At 49.7% G+C, this 23,714-nt stretch overlaps 1 protein-coding gene across 4 annotated transcripts in view; it reads left to right on the top strand.

Annotated features, from left to right (window-relative positions):
- LOC144283399 (maestro heat-like repeat family member 5) overlaps nt 1-23,714 on the top strand; it is a 69,789-nt gene that overhangs the window by 1,677 nt on the left and 44,398 nt on the right. For all 4 annotated transcript variants that reach the window (XM_077847447.1, XM_077847446.1, XM_077847448.1 and 1 more), the window contains exons 2-6: nt 8,065-8,246; nt 9,490-9,635; nt 10,422-10,550; nt 15,049-15,208; nt 16,547-16,599. In XM_077847447.1, the coding sequence (XP_077703573.1) occupies nt 8,065-8,246; nt 9,490-9,635; nt 10,422-10,550; nt 15,049-15,208; nt 16,547-16,599 (670 nt within the window). The remainder of the gene's footprint in view (nt 1-8,064; nt 8,247-9,489; nt 9,636-10,421; nt 10,551-15,048; nt 15,209-16,546; nt 16,600-23,714) is intronic.

Raw genomic sequence — 23,714 nt, 5'->3', positions numbered from 1 at the left:
AGACGGCCCCCAGGGCCCGGAGCAGTGCCTGGCACACAGAAGCATTTAATAAGTGCTCACCGAGGGGATGACAGCAGGAAGGGCCGAGGCTGCCCTGCGCTCTGCGGAGGGCTCCGCAGCCACCCCCGGCCAAGGCCAGCCCGTCTCTGCCCCGACACCCTGTAAACGCTGTCATCCCAACACATGCCCCAGACCCTGCGGGCCTGCTGAGGCCGGGCTGGCCGAGTGGGGAAATGCAACATCCCTGGCAACCCCGGGAGGGTCCCCTGCTTGGCCATCCGGTCACGGGCTCCCACAGAGGCAGATGGCGGGGAGGGTCCTCGGCTTGGGCATGGCTATGGGATGGAGTGAGTGTGAATGCCATCTGGGAAGGGAGCTGGAGGAAGCAGGACTGCCAGCAACAGCTCAGGAGGATGGGAGGACGGGAGGACGGGAGGAGGAGGGTCTCACTGCCTGAGGAAACCCCCCCCCCCCGTGCCTCAGACTCACCCGCGCACGCGTTCCTTCTGCAGACCCTCACTGATAGCTGCCCCGGGACGTGTTGGGGACCCAGCGACAGACGGCACATCCCCAGGGACACGTGGGGAGGAAAAGGTCCAGAGGGTGGGTCAGCAGTGACACCAGAGTGCAAGGGAGCCAGTCAGCCGGGGAGTCCAGGGGAGGCATCCCCAGCCCCGGGACACTCCTGCCAAGTCCAGGAGGCTAAAGGGTGGGCGTCTGTGCGCTGCCCTGAAGGGACAGGGCGAGAGGAAGAGAAAGGACCCATGCTCTGGGCAGCGGACCCCTCAGAGCAAAGGCCGACCAGTCAAGGGGGACAGGCCTGGGCAGCTGGAGCCTGGCGAGGGGGCTGCGGGGGGAGAGCTGGCGGCTGCCACAGGGATCGGGATGGACGGACTGTTGCTTTGATACATCGCTCTACCAATCATCCCACAAATGTTTGCTGAGCGCCTGCTGGGTGTGCCAGGCTCCATCATAGGCCCGAGACAAGACCTAGAGACCCTGCCCGGGGGGGCTACCTCCGAGGGGGGCAGACCGCCAATCAGCAGTAGATGCAATAAAGTAAGTTGTAAAATGTTACAAGGTTAAGAGTGATGTGGGAAAAACAGAGAGGGGCAGGGGGTGGAGAGGCAGGGCGAGGGGCAGGCTGCAATCTTAAATAAGTTCGTCTAGGAGGTAGTGACTGAGCCAAGACTGGAAGGAGGTGAGAAACTGAGCCAAGGAGCTATCCGGAGGAAGGACGTCGCCCAGACTCAAGGGCCCGCCAGCACAAAGGTCCTGAGGCAGAAACGCTCCTAGTGGTTGGCGGGGGCTGGGGGGGGGGGGGCAGCAGGAGCTCACTGGGGCCGGAATGGCGTCAGCAAGAGAAGGCAGGAGGAAATGAGGCCAGAGAGGGGGTGAAATCACCTCTGTTCCTAGATACCCTGCTTTCTTCTCCGTGACGGTATAATTTACGCGCAGTAAGAGTCACCGTGTGTAGTGGACGGCCGTGCAGAGCCTGGACAACGTCACACAGCCGTGAACCCGCCACCACATGCAAAGATCTGAAACAGGTCTAGCTCCCCGGGGTCCCCCATGCCCCTTGCGGCCAGCCCTCCCCCCCAGCTTCCTGTCCCCAGGAAGGGGACTGCTCACCGGTTTCCTGTCGCATGTGACCTTCTTCAGAGAGAGTCAGAAAGATGGGGCGACACGGCGAGGGGCTTTCAGGGCCTGGTTTCGCTCACGTGGCGCATGATGCGGACCATCGCCGCCGTCCTGTTTCTCAGCGATTCATTTCTTTTTTTCGTTGCTGGTCCGGTCAGTACTTCCGTGGGTATAATACACAGTTGATGCAGGTGCCAGAGGACACGTGTGTTTCTTCGGCGTGGGGCTGTCCCACACACAGAGCCGATAACAAATGCTCGCGTACAGATTTTGTGTGAACGTGGGTTGTTAGGTCACCTGAGCGCACATCGAGGAGTGGAGCGGCAGCGTGGGGTCGTGAGCGTATGTGTGACCTCCCAAGAAAGTGCCGCACCACTTCCCGCATCCTCACCAGCCCTGCGAGAGGCCCGATTACCCACCCGCGCGTAGTATTTCCAGGTTTTTCTTCACTTTTAGCCATTCTAGGAGATGTGTGGTCTTATCCCACTTTGGTTTTGACTTGTCTCCCTCATGAGCAATGACAGGGAGCACTGGTTAGGTGCTTATTTGCCATCGGATTATCTCCTTCGGTGGAACGTCTGTTCAAATCTTTTGTATTTTGTTAGATTGTTTGTGCTTGTGTTTGAGTTTTTGTTTGGTTTCGTGAGTTCTTTATACATCCCGGATACAGATCTGCATCGTATATGGGACTTGCAAGTATTTCCTCCAAGTCCACAGCTTATCTTTTCATTTTTTTTCTAGACGTCTTTCAAGAAGCAGAAATTCTTGGGTGGGGGGATGGGGTAACGAGGTGACGGGCATTAAGGAGTGCGCATGCCTCCGCGATGAGATGAGCACTGGGTGTTATACTTTATGTTGGCAAAATGAATCTAAATTAAATTTTTGTTTTTCAAAAAGAAGCAGAAGTTCTTAATTTTGATGAGATCCAATTTAACGTTTTTTTTCCTATGGATTATGCTTTTTCGTGTCACATCTAAGAAATCTTTGTCTAACCCAAGATCACAAACATTTTCTCCTACATTTCCTTCTAGAAATTTAGAACTCTAGGTTTTACTTTTAGGTCTGTGATCCATCTTGAGTTAATTTTTGTATAGAGTGTGAAGGATAAATTGAGCATTTTTGCATGTGTACCTCCAATTATTGCACACCATTTGTCGAATACATTTTCTTAGTTGAATCACTTTTGCACTTTTATCAAGACCCAGTTGACCTTGGGGCCCCTGGCTGGCTCAGTCCATAGAACATGTGACTCTCGATCTCAGGGTTGTGAGTTCAAGTCCCACATTGGATGTGGAGACTACTTTTAAAAATTAAATTAAATTAAATGAATAGAGCTCTGACTTTAAAAAAAATCAGCTGGTCTTGTACATGTGAGTCTTTTTCGCATTGAATATTTAGATAAATTTTGACAAAACTGACATCATAACAATATTGTTGAACATGATATATCTTTCCACTTGTTGAAGTCTTCTTGATTACTTTCATTGCTAATTTTATATTTTACAGTTCTCAGACCTTGCAATTATTTGCTAGATGTGTACCTAAATATCTCGTGATCTTTAATGCTACTGTATATGGCACCATTTTAATTTCGATTCCCAGTTGCTCAGGGCTAGTATAGAGAAACATGACTGATTATTGTATCCTGACTTTATTTTCACAAATTTGCTGGACTCACTGTTCAGTTCTAGTAGCTTATTTGTAGGTTCTTTGGAATTTTTTAACTAGGTGATAACATCCTAAGTTAAGATAGCTTATTTCTTCCTTTCCAGTCTGCACACTTTTTTTTAAAAGATTTTTTATTTATTTATTCATGAGAGACACAGAGAGAGAGCGGGGGCTAGAGACACAGGCAGAGGGAGAAGCAGGCTCCATGCAGGGAGCCCGATGCAGGACTCGATCCCGGGTCTCCAGGATCAGGCCCTGGGCTGAAGGCAGCGCTAAACCGCTGAGCCACCCAGGCTGCCCCAGTCTACACTCTTCTAATTTCTTTTCTTACCTGTTTGTATTGACTGAGCCCTCAGTACCAGGTTGAATAGAAGTGGTGAGAACAGACATCCATCCTTCCCTCATTCCCAATGATGTGGGGAAAACATGGATGTCTTCACCACAAAGTATGACATTAGCTGTAGGATTTTTGTGGATGCTTCTTATCAAGTTAAGCAAGTTCTTTTCATTCTTGTCTCTATCGTGAATAGATGTTGAATTTTGTTTTCTTTGCCTATGCTTTCTCTGCATCTACTGAGGTAATTATATGATTTTCTTCTTTCATCTTCCAATATGGTGAGTTACACTGATTTTCAAAAGTTGACCAGCCTTGCATGCCCAGGATAAGGCCCACCTAGTCATGGTAGATGTGCATGTCTATATATTTTGGATTCTTAGATTAAGAATTTCTTTGGTTTTGGTATCAAGTACTAAGGCTCACCTCACTGAATGAGCTAGGAGGCGTTCCCTCCTCTTTAATTTTCTACACGAGTTTTATAGCATTGATACCAATTCTTCCTTAAATACTTGGTAGAGTTTAAGAGTAAAGCCACCAGGGCCTAAAGTTTTCTTTGAGGGAAGGCCTTCAACTACAAACCGAATGTTAATCGTAGACAAAGGGCTACTCTGGTTTTTTAGTTCTTTTTAATTTTAAGCTTTGGATTTTATGATCAAGGAACTCATCCATTTTATCTGGGTTGTCAGATTTATTAGTATAGAGTTGTTCATAATATGCTTTCATATCCTTTTAATGTCTGTAAGCTGGATCTTTAATGATGTACCCATCCTCACTCTTGATATTAATAATTTGTGTCTTCTTCCTTTTTGGCCTAATAAAGCTTGATAGAGGTTTGTCAAATGCAGTCATCTCTTCAAAGAGTCAGCTTTTGGTTTCACTGATGTTTCTCTATTGTTTTTCTGTTTTCTATTCATTGATTTCTGCTCTACTTTTTATCATTTTATTTCTTTGGGCTTCATATGCCCCTTTCACCCTAGTTTTTAAGTTTTTCAGACCTCTATTCTTTTCTAATGCTATAGGTTTTCATGCTATAAATTTCCCTCAAAGCACTGCTTTAGCTGCATCTCATGTATTTTTTATATATTGTGTTTTCATTTTCATTCAGTTCAAAATACTTTTTAACTTTCAATTTCTTCTTGACTCATGCATTATTTAAAATTGTTATTTAGTTTCAAAATACTTGGGATTTCCCATCTATCTATCTGTGATTCATTTCTACTTTAATTATATTGTGGTCAAAGTGTATGCTTTGTTTGATCTGAATCCTTTTAAACTTACTGAGACTATTTTATGGCCCAAGAACATGATCTATCTTGGTAGATGTTCCACATCCACTTGAAAAGAATGTGTGTTCTTCTGTTGTTAAATGGAGAGTTTTGTAAATGCCAATTAGATTCCATTTGCTAAGGGTACTGTTCAAATCTTTTATATCCTTAACGATTATCTATCTTCTTGCTCTATCAATTACTGACAGAGGGATGCTGAAATCTTCAACTATGATCCAACTATTCTTCAATTATCTCTCCTTTGAGTTCTATCTTTTTTTGTTTTATATATTTTGAAGCTCTGTTGTTAGGTACATGAACATTTAGAATTGTAAGTCATCTTGGTAAAATGAAGCCTTTATCATTATGAATTCATTCTCTTTATCCCTGGTTATGTTATTAGTACCCAATTATACTTTATCTGACATTAATATAGCCACTCTAATTCTCTTCAGATTATTGTTAGCATGGTATATCATTTTCATCCTTTATTTTTCATTTATTTGTGTCTCTTCCATTTCCAGCATATACCTTATAGGTAGGTTATACTCGGGTCTTGATTTTTTATTCGATTTGACACTCTCTGCTATTTGATTGAGATATTTAAATCATTTACATTTAATGTGACTATTGATATAATTTGGTTTTAATCTACCACCTTGCAATTTATTTTCACTTTGTTTCTTCTTCTGTTTGCTTCTCTTTTCCTCTATATCTTTTGTTGACCTATTAGCTATATATATTTTAGTTTACTCTTTGATTTTTTTAGTGATTGCTTTAGGGCTTATAGTTTACAAGTTTACCATATCTCAGTCTACGTTCAAATGATGTTATGCTACTTTACTTATAGTGTAAGAATCTTACAACATCTTATTTCCATTTCCCTCTGCTGGCCTTTATGGGACTGTTGACATACATTTTACTTCTATATTTGCTTAGGCCCTACAAAGCATTGTTATTTTTACTTTAAACTTGAACAATCAGGAGAAATATTTTACATTCGCCTACATATTTACCATTTCCACTGCTCTTTATTCTTCTGTGTAAGAAAAGAATTTCCATATTTCCATCTGGTATTATTTTCCTTCTCTGACAGACTTCCACAAACATTTCTTATGGTGCAGATCTGCTGATTATAAATTCTTTCAGGTTTAGTGCATATGATAAAGGCTTGGTTTTACTGTCAATTTTTTAAATTTTTTTCTCTGTGTGTAGAATTCTAGTTTGCCAGGTATTTTTTTTCCTCTTAGTGCTTTAAAATGTTGCTCCATTTCTCCTGGCTTGCATTATTTCTGACTATAACTATACTCTTGCTCTTGTCTTAAACTTTTGCCTATAATCCACCTTTTTCCTCTGGCTTTCTTTCTTAAGATTTTCTCTAAGCATTGGCTTTAGGCAATTTTATTTCAAGATCATTTTGTATAGTTTTCTTTATGTTTCTTTCACTTGAGGTTCATTGAGTTTCTTGGATTCGTGGGATTTTTAGTTTTTATTAATTTAGAAACCTCAGATATTATTTCTTCAAATATTATATTCTTTCCCCCTTCTTCCCCCATGAGGATTCACATTACACACACACTATGCCCTTTGAGATTGTTCTACAATTTACTGCTGCTCTGTTCCATTTTTTCCAGCCTTTTTTTCTATTTGTGTTCCATTTTTTGATAGTTCCTGCTGTAGTGTCTTCAAGTTCGCTGATCTTTGCTTCTACTGTGTCTAATCTGCCCTTAAACTCATCCAGTGTATTAATCTCAAACGTTGTATTCTTCATTTTGTTTTCTTTCCATGTCTCTCCTTACGAAGCTTATGTTTTAATCCATCATGCTGAACATGTTGAATATTGTTACAATAACATTTAATGTCCTTATCTACTAATTCTATCATTTGTGTCATTTCTGTGTCGTTTTTGATCAATTACTTTTTTTTCTCCTACTTAGGGGTCATATTTTCTTGCTGCCATGTGTGCCTGATAATTTTTCATTTGATGTGAGCAAGACAACAAACCATGAACAAATTCAATAGGTACATTATGTGGTATATCAGAAGGTGGTTCGTCTCTTAACATTTATCCATTAATTTGTTCTACCACATAAGAAATGTATGTCAGATCATGTCACTCAGAACCCTCTATGGTTCCTCACTGCACCCAGGAAAAACCCAAAGTCCTGAAGATGATGAAAACAACACCAGGGCTTCCCTCCAAGATGGAACAACAAGGACTAGATCCCCCCTCCTGCCTTAAATGACTCAAAAATTGAGAAAAAAATATACAAACCCACTAATATCAAACATTAGATATCCTTATGTCCTTATTATATCCTTAACAGCTAGAAAGGACACACCATGACTGTGGTCAGTACTTGGGAACCAGGAACTGAGAGTGAACAAGAAATGAGGTCCCAGAGTGTAGAGTAGAACCCAATCCTGCCAGGAGGATCCAAGAAGTTGTCACCACCCCCTAAATGAAGAATGCCTCCTTTTTTGGACCACTTTGGCAATGGGCACAGTCTGAGGGATTCCTATCCCCATATTTGCAGAAGAAGAGGAGGGGAAGCAGAAGTAGGAAGAAACCAGTTTCAAGGAGCAGATGTCATTTCCTTGTCCCTGCCACATAGTTCTTCTCAGTGTCTCCATCACACACATGTAATTGTTCTCAAGGACCAGGCTGGTGGACTGTGGAGCACAGATGGAGTTATGGTCCAGTGGATCCATTTTCATGGCTCCTGCTCCCACAACTCTTGGATCTCCCTCAAAGGCTCCTCAGTGACCTCTGAGTAGCCAGGGCAATCTCATGTGTGGCCCTGAAAAGACAGGCTCCTCCAGGTCAGTGCAAGAGCTAGAGCTGGGGATGCCATACCTGGAGCCCTCCTGGTCCTGCCAGCCACGTCTATGCCACCAGCCCTTGCTGGGAAGCCAGGCCTCTCCAGGCCCACAGGCAATGCTGCCTACTTAATGGCATCCCCTCCAGACTCCCTCTTTACTCTCCCCCCCTTGGAATTCAGCCAGACTATTAAATAGAAGGACAGACACACCAAAGCATGTTACCAAGCCTGATCCTGACCAACATGGCTCTCAGTGTCTACTGGACTTGCATTCATGAATGCACACAAAGGTGCCCAGATATGTACACCCTGGACTTCTTTTCCATTTCAGAATCTCCTCCCCTATCTCCAGATCCATGAAGGACCTGTCTTGTATGAAGGTACCTCAGGACCCTGCTCACAGGGACAAACAGGCACACCCCACCACCATTCTTCTCTGCAAGTCACGGAGCAGCCAGGCTGCTCTGATGCCCAAGGAGCACAAGATGTTCATGGAGGAAGCCTACAATGCAGGTGATCACCAGCCCTGGGACTCTGCAAGGTAGAGATGGGTGGTCAGTAACAGACTCCATCAGGTCCCTCCACTCAAAAAAGTCCTGGGGAATGAGGGCCAGAGGGAATCTACCACCCCCTACCCCACCCCGAGACCTTATAGATGTCAAGGACCTTGTAGACATAATGAGGCTTTCAGCAATGAACCCTATACAACCTCTTTGGCCTCTTCATGCCTCCTGAGGCACCATCCAAAGCCCCAAAATTCCCTCCCTCACACCTCATCTTTCACTTTCTTACCACACCTCTTCACACCTTAGGACCTCAACCTAGGCCTGACCCTCTCACAGGAATGCTGTTCCCCTCATTCAAAGGATGACTTGCCTTCATCCTTCTAGGCAAAGTTAAATTGCCACCTCCTCTGAGTAGCCAGTCCTGAATGGCCATCTTTTTTGGGATGTATTGCCCCTCCCCTCTCTGTGTGCCCAGGGCATTCTATACAACTACAGAACCAAATCCACTGATATTGGGTAGGGCTCCCATGGCTGAAGGCTCCCTCAGAACTGAGCTGGGTCCTGACTCCTCTTTGAGGCCTCATTCACAGTGCTATGACCACAGAGAAGGAACATCATTGAATGTTGAATGACTAAATGGAGGGTGAAGAGGTGAAGGAATGGATAGATGGAGGGACAGAGGGATGGATGGCTAATTTGAGTGGATGAGTGATGGATGGATGGATAGATGGATAAATTTATGAATGGGTGGGTGGATGGACAGGTGGGTAGATAAATTTATGAGCATATGATGGACAGCTAGATGCATTTATTACTGCATGGATTGGTGCGTGAGTGTAAGGATGGACAGAGAAGTGAATGAATAGATGAAATGATGTACAAACAGACATATGGAGGAATGTGTGGGTGGATGGACAAATGGATCAATGGATAGGTAGATGATAGATGATTGGATAAATGGAGGCATGAAAAAGTGGTATAATCAACAAATGGATAGAAATATACATGGGTATATAAGGGTGTGAAACCTGCATGCATTCCTGCTTCCTACCCTATCTCGAACTCCAGGAGGACTGTTTGGATAGTTAGGTGGCCCAGGAATTCCCACTGTGTATGGTTCTTTAGTCCTCATTTTCAGAACACTATTTCCCATTCCTTGGCCCTACCCCCTCCCTGCTCACCTGTCCCTGCTGGCACAATATAACCTTCCCACAGCACTTCCACCCCACACCTTTTTCCATCTCCTTTAGCCATTTGCTTCAAGATGCTCCGCGACCTGAATGGGTCAGATCCCCTCCATCTGAAGTACATCATCAAGAAGATCAAAGGCATGGCTTACAGAGCCCCCAACCTGGTGCTGGAAACCATCCATGACTACTTGGTAGACAATCCAGAGGTGGGAGCTGCTTGGGCCATTGGAGGGTCTGCATGGGGAGTAGTGGGGAGGGCCAGACCTCAAGGCTGGTTCAAATCTTGGCTCTTTGGTGCTGCTAAATTATTTGAGGCAAGTTTATCTCCTCATATGTCCAATGAGCTAAATGGGGAGGAAGGAAGGTGGGCCATCCTCAGAATAGTCTCATGATATAGATGTTATGATCCCCATAGATAAGAAAACAGACTTAGGAAAGGAAAGTGATCTGCCTAAAGTCACAGAGTGATTAAGTGGCAGAGAGGGATGGATAGATGGTTAGATGGATAGGTGGATGGGTGGATGGATGGATGGATGGATGGATGGGGATGGGTGGATGGATGGATAGATGGGGGTGGATGGTTGAATAGATGGATAGATGGTTGGATGGTGGATGGGTGGGTGGGTGGATGGGTGGATGGATGGATAGGTTGGTAGATGGATGGATAATTAGGGGGAAGATATGATTAAGTTTTAATGAATGGGTGAATGAATGAATGAACTGACTATAGAGGCAAAATGTTTTTAAAATCCCATAACAGTTCCTGAAGGTAGAGACAAACTTTTATTCATCTGTCTCTGTAGAACCTAGTTCAGGGCCTGCTCATAATAAATATTCACTAAATGATTATTGGACAAATGGCCAAGTGCATCCACTGGGGCCCTCCCCCTCTGGCTTCCTTGGCCTCCTCAGCCTCCCCACACTGGCAGCCAACTCCCCGTGTGACCAGACCCAGTCTGTCCCTGAGCCTCTGCCCACTTTGCCACCCACAGATCTCCTCCCGGCACAAGTTCCGGCTTTTCCACGTCCTGGAGGCAGTCATTGAAGCCAGCAACTCCCTGGAAGAGGCCTGGCAGAAATCATTCATGCAGCTGGCCCTGGAGAACATGACCAAGTCCACGGTATGCCTCCCATCCCAGAAAATAGGCCACTTCTGGGAATACAGGCTGCTGCCCCCAGCATCCAAATAATGCTGGGGATGGTCAGCCCTATGGTTGACCAAGTGATTTCTGTCCATTTCATTTTCTTACCACCAGCCTTTTCAGAGGGACAACCTCATGCACCCATTTTACAGTTGAGAAAGGTGAGATTCGGAAAGCTCATGGCTTGTCTGGGTCTACTGGCCCCGAAAGTAGAAGAGCCAAATGTCAGCTGGAGCATAAAGCCCTCTCCCAGAGGTCCCAGCCCTGAGATGGGCCCTGGGTGCCCCCACCACCACCTGTCCTACTGTGGATGCTTCCCACACCCAGGCTCTGGAAGCCCTCCTGCAAGTCCCACCCGTTCTCCAGGCTTAACTCAACCTCCACTGCCACCTCCTGGTCTCGCCTGCTGGAGACTTCAGTTTGGTCCCGAACCGCACCAGCCCTACCTACCCCAGGCCTGGCCATGGCCTTGGCTGACTTCAGCTCCAGGGACTTGGGGGCTGGTGGCTCTTCCTTAGACCAGCCCAGGACTGCCCCAAAGTGGACGTGACTCGTCACTGAGGCCCACCATCACAGGCCCGAGTCTTGGCACCCCACAAAGCGGGAACAGGTCTTTATGACCCCTGTTTACAGATGGAGGGAGGCTCGGCGGTCTAGGAGACTTGCCTGCAGCAGTTACCTGGCCGGTAAATGGCCGGCGTGACCAGCCTCCACGCTCCCTGCAGAGAAGCCTGCGGACCCTTCCCAGTGTGGGAGTCAGGGAAAAACAAAGAACAAAGTCCATAGCCCGTGTATGTGTGTTCTAAAATTCTGTCCTTTTTTTTAAATTTAAGTCATTGTGTGAAGCATGTCAGGCATATTTTTAAAATGTAAGGCACCTATGTATAGTCGACAGAGCAGTGCTAATACCGGGGCAAGGGGCACGCAGGCTGTCCATGGCTGCAAGGCTAGCGGAGCCCACCAGTGTCCAGGCGCCAGCCTGGCTCAGCCTCCCTGAGAGTGGACAAGAGCCTCTCCGAGGCTGAGCCGGCTTCTGTGCACGCCGCCGCCCACCGCCAGCTCTCCAGCGTGGGTCGGGCACTTCAGCAGGCACCGCGAGCTGGCCCAGGGCTCACAGGAGACAGCAGGCACCTCATCACCCAGGTCCCGGCCAGCCCAGCCTGTCTGCAGGCGTCTTGGTGTCCAAAGCCCAGCCTAGGGCCCCCGTAGCCCTTGGCAGCCGAGGACAGCGTCCCGGATACCCCAAACCTTCCTCTTTCCTGGCCTGCTCTCTCCCTTTGAGGACACACACACACACGCGCGCGCGCACACACAGCAGCTTCCTGAAAAAGGGTGTTTGGGAAGTACAGGTGGCGAACAGGCATTTCTGGAAATCTCTCTGTTGTTTCACTCCGGACTCTGTGTTGGAGATCGTGGACAGAAACATCTGAAATGAAGTCAGGACTGTCGGGGTGGCAGCAGAGGCCACCAGGGACGTTGGTCTCCTGCATGCCCACCCCTGGATGAGGGTGAACTTGAGGCCGTGCGAACCACAAACGGCCACGTCGTGTTGCGTTTCCCAGAGTGAGGCTTGTTTCGCTGAGCACCGCCCCGGCGACCAGCAGAGGGACCTATCCTGTGGGGACCAACCTGAATCAGTTTTGCCTCCGCCAATCGTAGTCCTTTCAAACGGCTTCCATAATAAGCCTGTGGTTTCTGCCTTTATAAACTCTTTCTCTGAGCCCCTGGGCGGCTCCATCGGCTCAGGTCATGACCCCGGGGTCCTGGGATCGAGCCCCACTCGGGCTCCCTGCTGAGCCTGCTTCCCCCTCTCCCTCTGCCTGCAGCTCCCCCTGCTTGTGCGCACTATCTCTGTCAGATAAATAAATAAAATCTTTGGAAAATGAAGAGAATCTCTCTCTCCTCCCCTCTCCCAGCACATTTCCATTGCCTGCTGGATCTGTGTCTCCCAGATCAGAATTCCCCAAAGGCCCCAAATACACTTTTCGTTGGCTTTGCAGGTCAGTTCTTTCCTGTTTGACGAGATCATTGTCACGTTGGCGATAATGTCCCACTGCCCTGGGTGTGGCCAGAGACTTCAGAGCCATCCTGGACGTTAGACCTTCGTCCCTCCCGCGGGCCGGCCTGCAGCACCTTCCTGTGTCTGCGGCTCCCAAGGGCGCCTCGCTCCGCGTCTGTCCCTAGCCACCATGCCTTCTGGCCCTGCCTCCTGCTATCTGGCTGCTTGGGCCCCTTGCTTCTGGAACATTCCTCCCATACTTCGCTGATGGTCTGGCCCCCTGGGTTTCTCTGTCCTCGTCCCCCCGAGGCTTCAGAGACACTTAACACACAGGCATGGGGTGTGGGGTGCTCGGCGGTCACCCCTACTCTCCCCTGGTCTCCCCCCAACCAGCTCCCTGTCCTCTGTTCAGCTCTCTGAAGACTCATAGTCTTGCGGACCTCCCGTGGCATTTCCAGCTCGGGCCCCTGGTGCCTCCAACTCTCTCGTGATCTTGGTTTTCACCTCCAGAATGTTCCTTTTCGCATTAAGCAGTTTATAGCATTCGTGGCTGCAATACCTCCTCTTATCTCTCGGGATGTTCAACACACAGCTTTGCTCGAAGTTTTTATCTCTGTTTGGCCTGCGTTTCCTATGAGGAGCTGTTTTCTGGTTTTGTCGGGTGTGTGGTGCCGGTTTTCGTCTCCCACACCCGAGGCTTCTGCAGCGTGGCTGTCTGCCCGGGGTTCGCGCCGACGGAGAGCTCGGAGCACCCGGGCGGGGTGGGGGGGCCGGGGTCTGCTGCCGCCCGCCACCTGTGCTCACCTCCGTGTCTCCCATCCCGGGCCACCCAGAGTTCCCAGGGAAGACCCTGCCACAGCGCCAGCTGGAGGCGGAGGCCCCAGGGCAACACCATGGACGCCTGGCCTCCCACCACAGGCCCGCAGCTGCCCCCTCGGGGGACCAAGCCTCCGGACTTCACTGGACCTTCTAGGTGCACGGAGTGGGCACAGCATCCGGGCACCTGGCTCCTTCCTAAACCTCCGAACCGCCCCCAGGCCCCCTGGGTGCAGAGGGGTGGGAGACGCGCCCCCCGGGAGTCCTGCCGGCAGTGACAGGGCCAGCACCTGGGCCCATGCTCAGCCCCACCACCTGTCACTCCCCGTCTCTCCAGCTCCCAGGCCGTGGCTGCTGTCGTCCTTTGTAAATCATCTCCTAAATGTCGTTTTGCTGAGGTTGTTTGTTTGTTTGCTTGTTTGTTTGTTTGTTTGTTTGTTTTGAGGTGTTTGAAAGAGCAAAATCTGGTGCCTGGGGGGTTCAGTCAGTGAAGCATCTGCCTTCAGCGGGGGTCATATCCCAGGGTCCTGGGATCGAATCCCGCGTGGGGCTCCCTGTTCAGTGCAGAGTCTGCTTTCTCCTCCCCTACTCTTTTTTTTTTTTAAGATTTTATTTATTTATTCATGATAGTCACACAGAGAGAGAGAGAGAGGCAGAGACACAGGCAGAGGGCGAAGCAGGCTCCATGCGCAGGGAGCCCGACGTGGGACTCGATCCCGGGTCTCCAGGATCGCGAAAGGCAGGCGCTAAACCGCTGCGCCACCCAGGGATCCTCTCTCCTCCCCTACTCTTGTGCTCTCACTCGCTGGACTGTGTGCACTCTCTCTCCCTCCTTCTCAAATAAATAAAGAAAATCTTTAAACAGAGAAGAGCAAAATCGGCTTCAATGCACCATCCGAATGCGAAGCCCTAGTATGGAAACTTGCAGTGAATTACCAACGACAGAATGATTTCGTATGAGGAGTCACAGCATCACAGCATCACAGGGCCTCCAGGGACCACAGGCCCCTCACTTTCAGATGCCACCAAACACAGAGCGGACCCCTGGCCTCAGCCTGGCGACGACCGTGTGGCACCCCCCTCACACCCGCAGCCACGGAATCACCTGATGGTTCTTACTAAGAATCAGAGAAAAGAGGAAGCCAAACTTCGCCAGACCATGGTGGGCCTGTGGCCCCTGGCACCTGACACTCTGGCTCCTCGGGACACAGAAGTCCACGCAGGAGCATCAGCTGTGGCTCTGGATTCCTGGTCATAAAGAATGAAAGGCTATGACATTGCCCCGAGCTGCCAGGAGCTCAGGAAAAGAAGTGGTGCTGATGGGAGCCTTCGGGGCGCATCTCCGGAGCGAGGGCCTCCGGGCAGCCTTTAAAACTGGACTAGATCTGGGGAGACAGGCGGGCGGGAGCAGCGCTCCAGGCTCAGCAGCAGGAAGCGTAGGAGGAGCAGGGGTGCAGCAGGGGTGCTGAGAGTCACGGGAAGCCCTGAGCCCCGGGGGAGCCTGCGCTTCAGCTGGCGCCTGTGCGCCGGGCTAGCTTGGCCGCGGCTTCCCAGCCCACCCTGGGTGGACACTAGCCGCCCCGTCTACCAAACTGGCCCCGCGTGTGAGATGCCAGAGCTTGCTCCAAGCGCCCACTCTTCCTTTTCGCCTCCCGCCTCCAGGAGCTGGAGGAGGTGTACCAGGACGCAGCCAGCGACGTGCTGCTGGCCATCTGTAGGCACTCATGGCGCGTGGTGGCCCAGCACCTGGAGACCGAGGTCCTGACGGGAGTCTTCCCTCACCGCAGCCTCCTCTACGTGATGGGCATCCTGACCTCGAATGGTATGTCCTGCCCGAGGGGCCTGAGGCACCCCCAGCCTGCCCTGGGCCGGCTTCTATCCCCAGACTCCCAGGGGCAGCAGGGTTTGGGGAGGGAGACATCACAGGGAAAGATGCAGAAGGGGGCTAGGTGGGACGCACGCGGGGCCAGACTCCAGCCACATGACAGGCAGGCCTGTCCATGCCAGAGCACCCCCACGGCTCCCACCCCACGGCCAGCCTGGGCCACGTCGGGACCCCCATGAAAAGAGACCGCCAGCCACCCAGCCGCATGTCACAGGCCTGGGGTGTCCAGCTTCCAGTGCCTCTAGAGCAGCCACTGTCACTGAGCCGGGGGAAGGGCCGCCCTGGACACCCAGGGGGTGGCTGAGGACCTTGAGGGAGGACCTATAGGGAGGGGCCTTGCCGGGAAGAGTGTTTAGCGAAGGCAAAACAAGCAGCTCTGACTGAGCACCTGCCCTGTGCCGGGCTCCAGGCTCCGGGCCTCAGGAGCTCACGGCCTCCAGAGGGAGTCAGGAACCAGCTTTCGTTCACTGCTCCCAAGCGTGAGCCAAGCACACTGCTGTCCCCAGAAGACACTGGGCCACTCTAGTGACCTCAGGGAGGGCTTCCTGAAGGAGAAGGCAGCCACGTGGGAGCCACGCCTCGAGGAACATGTAGGAGTTTGAGGAGGGAATGGTGCAGATCCCCTGCAGGACCTCAGCAAGGGGTTGGGGGTGGTTGAAGGAAATGGATGTAGGGGGCTCGCCCATCTAGAGGGGGGCCCGGCCCAGCGGGGGAAACCTCAAAGACTGAGCCTGGGAGTTTGGCTCCGAGGCCGGGAGGAGGCAGGCCCAGGCTTAACTGGACTTCGTACACCCTTCCCAGGACTGGCAAGCTGGGTGGAGGTCCCTCTGTGCCCAGATGAGCTCTGAGACTCCCAGGGTCATCCCCAAAGCAGCTGCCCTCTGAGCTTGAGTTTCCAACGTCCCATAAAAGCTTTCTATTCTCACAGCACACCACTCTCCAGACCCTATTTCTCCACCCTCCAGAGGATTCTAGAACATTCTAGCACATTCCCAATGGCCAGGCCCAGAGGGACGACCCCTCCATTCACCATCGGTGAGCTGAGGCCCCGAAAGGCAGCATGTCCTGCCTGAGGTCACACAGCAAGGGTGGCAGGGCCACAACCCCATCCAGACCTCGAGCCCAAGCTCAGCCCACCCCCCTCCACAAAGCCAGGACAAGCAGAGGCAGGACGGTGCCACCCTGACTCAGTCCAGTCCCTAAGGGCTGGGGGACAAGGAGCCAGAGCTCCAGCCCCAGTGCAGACATCAGACTTGATGCCCTTCTGTCCCGCAGAGGCCATCTTCAATGAGGGAGAGAAGGCATGCTGGGAAGAGCAGCTGGCCCAGGTAGGGAGGAGCCCAGCCACTGGGGCCTCCTGTGGGGACGATGGTGGCAACAGTGGAGCAGGACACCTGCCGGCCCTGGGAGGAGGGGTGGGGAGGGGAAGGAGGGAGAAGCTTCACTGTCACGGATGAGCAAACGGGCCTGGAGGGGAAGTGACCCATGGAGGAGCTGGGTGTTGAACCTTGGTCTCTGGATGCCTGGCCCAGAGCAGGTGTCCAGCCAGACAAGGCCCTTCCTCCTCATCCTGGGTGCTGGACACACAGTCTCGGGCCCAGAGAGCACACAGAAACCCTGAGACCCGGCTGGGAGGAAGCAGGCCAGAGTGGACGGAGCCGCCACAACCGAAGCATGGTGTCCTGCAGGTGCCCTCTGACCACACGCCCGCCTGAGGGGCTCCTGTGCTGGGGGAACGGACATGGGCCCCCTGACGTACCTGGGTTCGAGTCCAGATTCAACCAACCACAGCTGTGTGACGTGGGTGGCCTGCTTTGCCTCTCTGTTCCTTAGTTTCATCGGTCCAGTAGGGATATAAAATACCTGGTTCCAATGTTTGTTGTGAGGACTATAGGATGCAACCCACGCAAAGTGCTTCTCACTGCTCCCAATACACGGGAAGCCCTTGTTAAATACTAGTTGTACTTTCAGTTACTAACAACAGTAACCCCAGAACAGCTATAACAAGTGGCATCTGGTAGAAATGATACCAGGGTGGCAGAAATACGGGTAATTGATAGAAAAATAAGACAGAAAATCACTAAAGATAAAGAAGTCTTGAACAACATAATTAACAAAATTGATCTAATTGACGTTTCTTTCAAATGTAAATAGAATATTTACAGAGACAGGTCGTTTGCTGGGCACTATATCAAATTTCAATACTTTTAAAAAGTCTGAAATCAAACAGAGTACATTCTCTGACCAGAATGTAAATCAGAGATCAATAGCAAAAATGTAACTGGAAAAAATATCCAAATATTTGGAAATTAGACAATACACCTTTAAATTATCTGTGGGTCAAAGAAGTCACAAGAGAAAGTAGAAAGTACTTTGAACTGAACACTTATGAAAACACAGCATATGAGACTTTGTGAGTTTCGACATAAAGCAACCTCAGAAGAAAATTTATGTTTTAATGCCAATATTAGAAAAAAGGGTATAAATCTATTATCTAAAACGCTCTCCCAAGGGTGGAAATTAAACCCAAAGTAAGAAGGAAGGAAATGAGAAAATCGAGAGTACAAATCAGAGAAATTTTTTAAAGTGACAAATAATAAACCCAACAGTAAGTTATTTAAAAAGGTTGATAAAATGATAAGCTCTTTGACAGCTTGATCAAAGAAATTAAAAACACAAGATCCCGTTCTCAGAATAGCAGGATTATCGCTGCACATCCATTAGACATGGGACAGCAATAACAAAATATGATTCCAATAAACTAAGCAATTTATATTGAATAGACAAAGTCCTTGAAAAATACAAACTATCAAACTAACACAAGAAGAAACAGAAAATCTGAGTAGTCTAGTATCAGAGAAATTGGAATCATAATTATAAACCTTCTCACAAAGCAAACTCCAGACCCAGATACTTCACAGGTTAATTCCATCACATAGTTAAGTAATAACACCATCAATTCTCTACAAATTCTCTCAGAAAAATAGGAGAAGAAGGAACACATCCCAAATCAGTTCGTGAGGCCAGCACAACCCAGAAAAGACGTTAGAGGAAAACTATGGACCAACAGCCTTTGTGAAGATGAAGTCAATTCCTTAATAAAATATCTGCAAAATGAATCCAGCAACACAGACAATACCCCATAAGGAAGGGGGTTTACCCCAGGGACACGAGGTCAGTTTAACATGTGAAAAGCAGTAAGTGCGATTCAATACATTAACAGAGCAAAGTCTGGAAATTATGGTCGTCTCAATGAAGGAAAAGCATTTGACAAAAGGTTTCTGATTCCATGCGTGTTTTCCAAGGCCACAAGCGATTCTCCAGTTCTCAGTGGACACTGATCGGGTGTCAATTCAACTCTGACATAACCTGGAGGCGGCATGCGACCCCAAAGGTTGAGGGCTCTGTCCCACAAGATGCCCCCCCTTCAGATGCCAACTGCAAGTCCACCTACCACCTATGCTTTTGACCAACCAGCTACAGATCAGACGTTCCTGTGTCCCCTGCCATGGGTTTGATTCATTTGCTAGAGAGGCTCACAGAACTCAGAGAAGCATTTCACTCACTGGATCACTGGTTTATTGTAAGAGGATCCAATGCAGGAGCAGCCAGATGGAAGAGGTGCACAGGGCACGATGTGCAGAAGGGGAGCAGAGCTTCCGTGTGCTCTCTGGATGTGTCACTCTCCCCACACCAGCACCAACCTGGAAGGAAGCTCCTGGACCCCGGTCCCATTGCATGTGAATGGAGTCTTCACTACCAGGCATGACTATGAAATTTTTGGCCAGTGGTAATGAAGTCACCATGCAGCTCCTCTCTCCTCCCTGGAGGTGGGGGGGTTTCCTCCTCATGGTTGGCTCTCCTGACCACCAGCTTCATCTTGTGGTTACCTCCGGGCTTCCAAAGTCCCCACATTAACATGAACTCAGGTGTGGTTGCAAGAGGCTTGAATGAAAGCAAAAGACACCTTTATCTTTCTTATCACTTAGGAAACCCTAAGGGTGTAGGGGCTCCGCTGGAAATGGGATGAAGAGCAAATATATCTCTCCCATGATTAATCACAATATCATGATGATAATGGCCCTGAACAAAGAAGGAGAATGTGGAAACTGACACCCATGGAGAACCTACACCCTATACTATAGATGACCAACTGAGCCCCTCCCCCCCCCGGAGTCAGAAAGAGGGCAAACAGTCCACTCCCTGCACTCCTGGTCCAATTTCCCAGACATTTCTAACCAACCTGAGAAGATCAGAAAAGGTGGGAAAGACCTACGGGTTGCAGTGGAAAAAGTAAAACTATCTTTCCCTGCAGACAATGTGATTGCATATGCAGAAAATCTTACAGACGCTTTAAAAACAGTCAATGACTAGTAGAAATTAGCAAGATTTTGAAATACAAGATCAATAAATAGAAGTCTACTGAATGTCTATATACTAGCAACAAACAATTAGAAGATAAAGTTAAAAAAAAAAAAGTGACAGGAGTACCTGGGTGGCTCAGTGGTTGAGCATCTACCTTTGGCTCAGAGCATGACCCCAGGGTCCTGGGATCAAGTCCCACATCAGGCTCTCTGCAGGGAGCCTGCTTCTCCCTCTGCCTGTGTCTCTCCCTCTCTCTGTCTCTCATGAATAAATAAATAAATAAAATCTTTTTAAAATTCTTAAAAATAAAATAGTGATTTTAAAAACATAAAAGACTCAAAGACACATGTAACAAAATGTGCAAGATCCTCACAAAACATCGTAGAGAGCAATTAAGGAAAGCCTACATGAGAAGAGACATACGATGTTCATGGATAAGAAGATTCAACAACGGTAAGATGTCAATTCTCCCCAAAACCGATTTATAAATTCAGTGTAATACCCAACTACAAAACTTTATATTTTAATTACATTAAAATTTTAAATAAACATTAAAATTTGACATGGAAATTTCAAGGGCTCTAGAATGGCCAAAAAAATCTTGAAAGAAGGAGAACATTGCAATAACAGCACCTGACTTCAAGATTTACTGTTGCTTTTTTTTTTTCTAAGATTTTATTTACCTATTCATGAAAGACATGCTGAGAGGCAGAGGAGGAAGGAAGCAGGCTCCCTGCAGGGAGCCCGATGCGGGACTCGATCCCAGGACCCCGGGGTCGGTCACGCCCTGAGCGGAAGGCAGACGCTCAACCACTGAGCCACCCGGTTGCCCCAAGATTTACCATTGTTAAAAAATAATGTGACTAAATGTAGAGATGAAACTGGCTTTATTCAACAATTCATCAATCAGGCACCATCCCATCTGGCAGAGAAGGGAGCTGCAAAGGGCTCTCACCCGGGAGATTTTATAGGCAGAAGAGATGGGGACCAGGAAAGAGCAGGGGTCCGGCAGGGATCTACCGGGCATCTGCCTCACCCTTGCTGATCGGGAGATCCCTGACTGGCCCCAGGTCACAGGCCCGGGGAAGGTGGAAAGTGCAGCCAGGTGAGGTGCTGAGCTGAGGTTTGGTGACTGCGTTTGGGGCCTCTTGCTTCTGTAGTAGCAGCTGCCTCTTGGGCAGCCTGGCAACTTGACGAGAGGTATGGCCCGAAGCCAAGGCATTCATGCCACCCCCACCCCGGCTGTGAGGTTCTGCTGCTTCTGTCCATCCTGTGTGACATCCACAGGCCTGGTGTGTTTGCTAAATCTCTGTGATAGTCACAGGCCAGGACTTGAGGCTCAGTGCTCAAGCCGGTCACTGTCTGCCTTCATTTCTTCTCTGGAGTTCCAGTCTTGGGGAGGTCATTGGCTTGGTGAGCAGTGGCTGGGAACATACATTTTATTTTTAAGATTTTATTTATTTATCTGACAGAGAGAGAGAGAGAAAGCACAAGCAAGGGGAGCAGCAGAGGCAGAGAGAGAAGCAGGCTCTCTGATGAGCAGGGAGCCCGATGCAGGGACTTGACCCCAGGACCCTGAGATCACACCCTGAGCCACCCAGGCTCCCCTGGGAATACACATTTAAAGCCTCAGAGAGAACAGGGTGCAGCAGGGTTGTTGGCTTGTTGCTATGATTATTACGAGCAGGGTAATGCGAAGAAGCTGGCGGGGTGGTCATCAAGGCTCGCATGGCGTCCCCGTGAAGTGGGTGCCTGCATCACTGGAGACGGCGGGAGCTACACCCCAAGGGGGAAACACATTTTCCAGCAGTTTGTTGGTCACCGTGAGGGCCTGGGTCTCGCAGCAGGGGAAGCCTTCAGCCCGTCCGGACAAGAGCATCCAGGAGCAAGGATGTGTCGATAACCCCTGCCAAGAGCTGGTGGACCAAGTCCAGGTGCTCAAAGCGTCTGGAGCGAGGCATTGGAGGCCTCTGGGAACAAGATTAGTCTCCCTGGGATTTGGGTTCGACAGGCCAGACACTGACAGTAGAAGGTTTTTGCAATTTTGTACAAGATCCCCCACCGATGCATATTCATAATTTGAGTCATTTAAAATGCACCACGGTAGATGAGGGAATCTAAAAACCCCCCAAAATGAGGTTTGCCAGGGAGCCAGGAAGAACCAAGTGGCCGTTTCCCAAGACCTCGACCATCCACCGAGTTTGCAAACCGTCGTTGGCCCACTGTGGTGTCTCGGGTTCAGGAGCAGACGGCTGCCATGTGTCGGGGTGGCAAAGACCTGGCAGCAAGGGGTCATTTTTTGCCAAAGCAGAGTGGACGTCAGCCCTTGCGCCACAGCCTTTGCAGATGGTGTAGCTGCCACCTTTCCACGAGGGCAGCTGGGTGCCTCCCAGGCTCAGGCTCAGTCTGTGTCGCATGAGTCTTGGTAGTGATGCTGGTGATTCCAGAAGGAAGGGGAACAACAGCAGGAAGCTCGTTTACTTGGGGTCCATTTTGATGGGGGTCTCAGAGGACGTAAGGAAACCCCTTTGTCTCCAGAACATCCCCCATCATGGACAACCCTGCAGGCAAAGCTGCTGAGAGTATGATATTACATTTGTCGTCTGGTCACTGAACTCTCTGACGAGGGCCTGGAGCCCTGCTTGAGGGATGGATTCAGTGTGCACCAGGCCCCCCACCCCCGAGCAGCATAAGCAGCTCGGAAGTGTCCTTTCCCGCTCGCCCAAGAGGACCCATCGCATAGTTAGATCAGGATCAGTCACGGGGACATCTCGTAAATCAGGACACAGCATCACACAACATGTGATGACCTCGTCATCGTGGGCCCCTCTCCAGGCAGAGGGGACATGACATGGGCAGGGATGACACCGCAGGAGTGTGTCTGATGTCGTTTGGGTGGAGAAAGCAGAAGGATCTCATAGGAGGTGAGTCTGCCGCAGAGAAAGAGTGAGTCAGTTCGGAGTCACGAAACTCGGGACGGTACGTGCAGTTGGCAAATAAGCCTCATTTCCTAGGGTTGCAGCTGCCAGGGCTTCTACTAGCTTGGCAGCCCCAGCGGGGGCCTTTGGGCCGCGGGGTGGACCAGGCGCTGGAACACGCAGTAGGCCACTATTTCCCACCGTGCACACACGAGCATCCTGGGGTTGTCTCTCTCCTGCACAAACGAGGGAAAGGGTGGAATGATTACGTGGGCCTGAGGTGGCCGGTCCCTGCAGGCCGATTTTAGTCCTATGAAGCTGCTCGTGTTTACCTCCCCCGAGGAGTGCGTTCAAGAGACTGGAATTTTAATAAGTTCGTAGCGCAGAGAAGCCAATGGAGAAAAATGAGGAGCCCATGTTCCGCAAGGAGCCAGCCTCGAAGTACGAAGTATGGGAAACTGCTGCTCAGTCGTGGGCATAGGACGTTCTCTGATTAGCTTAACCCTTCCTGAGGAGAGCTGGAGTCCTCCAGGGCGTGGATTATGACCTAGGAGACGAGCGGTGCCTCGAGATAATTGCAATTTCCCTTTAGACCCTCGATGTCCCTTTGCGGCTGAGCATGGCAGCAAATACTTGGACTCCTCCATGGACATCTTGCTGGGAGCTGAGCGCAGCAGGAGGTTGTCCCTGTACCATAGAGCCCCGATTTCCTGGGGAAGTAGGGATACCTCAATCCTGGGGCACTTGGGACAGATAAGAAGGGGGCCTCAGGGAGGCCTGTCCAGGATTATTGTCAATTTTTCCAAGTCAATGCAAACAGATATTGGCTGTTGGGGTCCAGGGGTGTTGAGAAAGACAACTCTTGGCCGGGGGGAAGAGCAGAGGGAGAGAACCCCAAGGAGACTCCACGCCCAGCACGGAGCCCAACGTGGGGCTCCATCTCATGACCCGGAGATCATGACCTGAGCTGAAATCAAGAGTTGGACGCTCAACCGACAGAGCCCCCCCGGGTGCCCCAGTGTCCACCATTGTGAATAGTGGACCCCCGTGAGTCTGGTGGAACTTGGGACAAAAGGGAATCCAGATTTGGGAACAACTGGGAAACGTAGAACAGCTGTCTTGGTGGCTATCAGTCCGGACCTATGGCCCTCCTGTCCACG

The sequence above is a fragment of the Canis aureus genome, chromosome 14 (genome assembly GCF_053574225.1).
Source record: "Canis aureus isolate CA01 chromosome 14, VMU_Caureus_v.1.0, whole genome shotgun sequence".
Classification (NCBI taxonomy): domain Eukaryota; kingdom Metazoa; phylum Chordata; class Mammalia; order Carnivora; family Canidae; genus Canis; species Canis aureus.
This window is presented reverse-complemented; position numbering and strand designations above follow the sequence as displayed.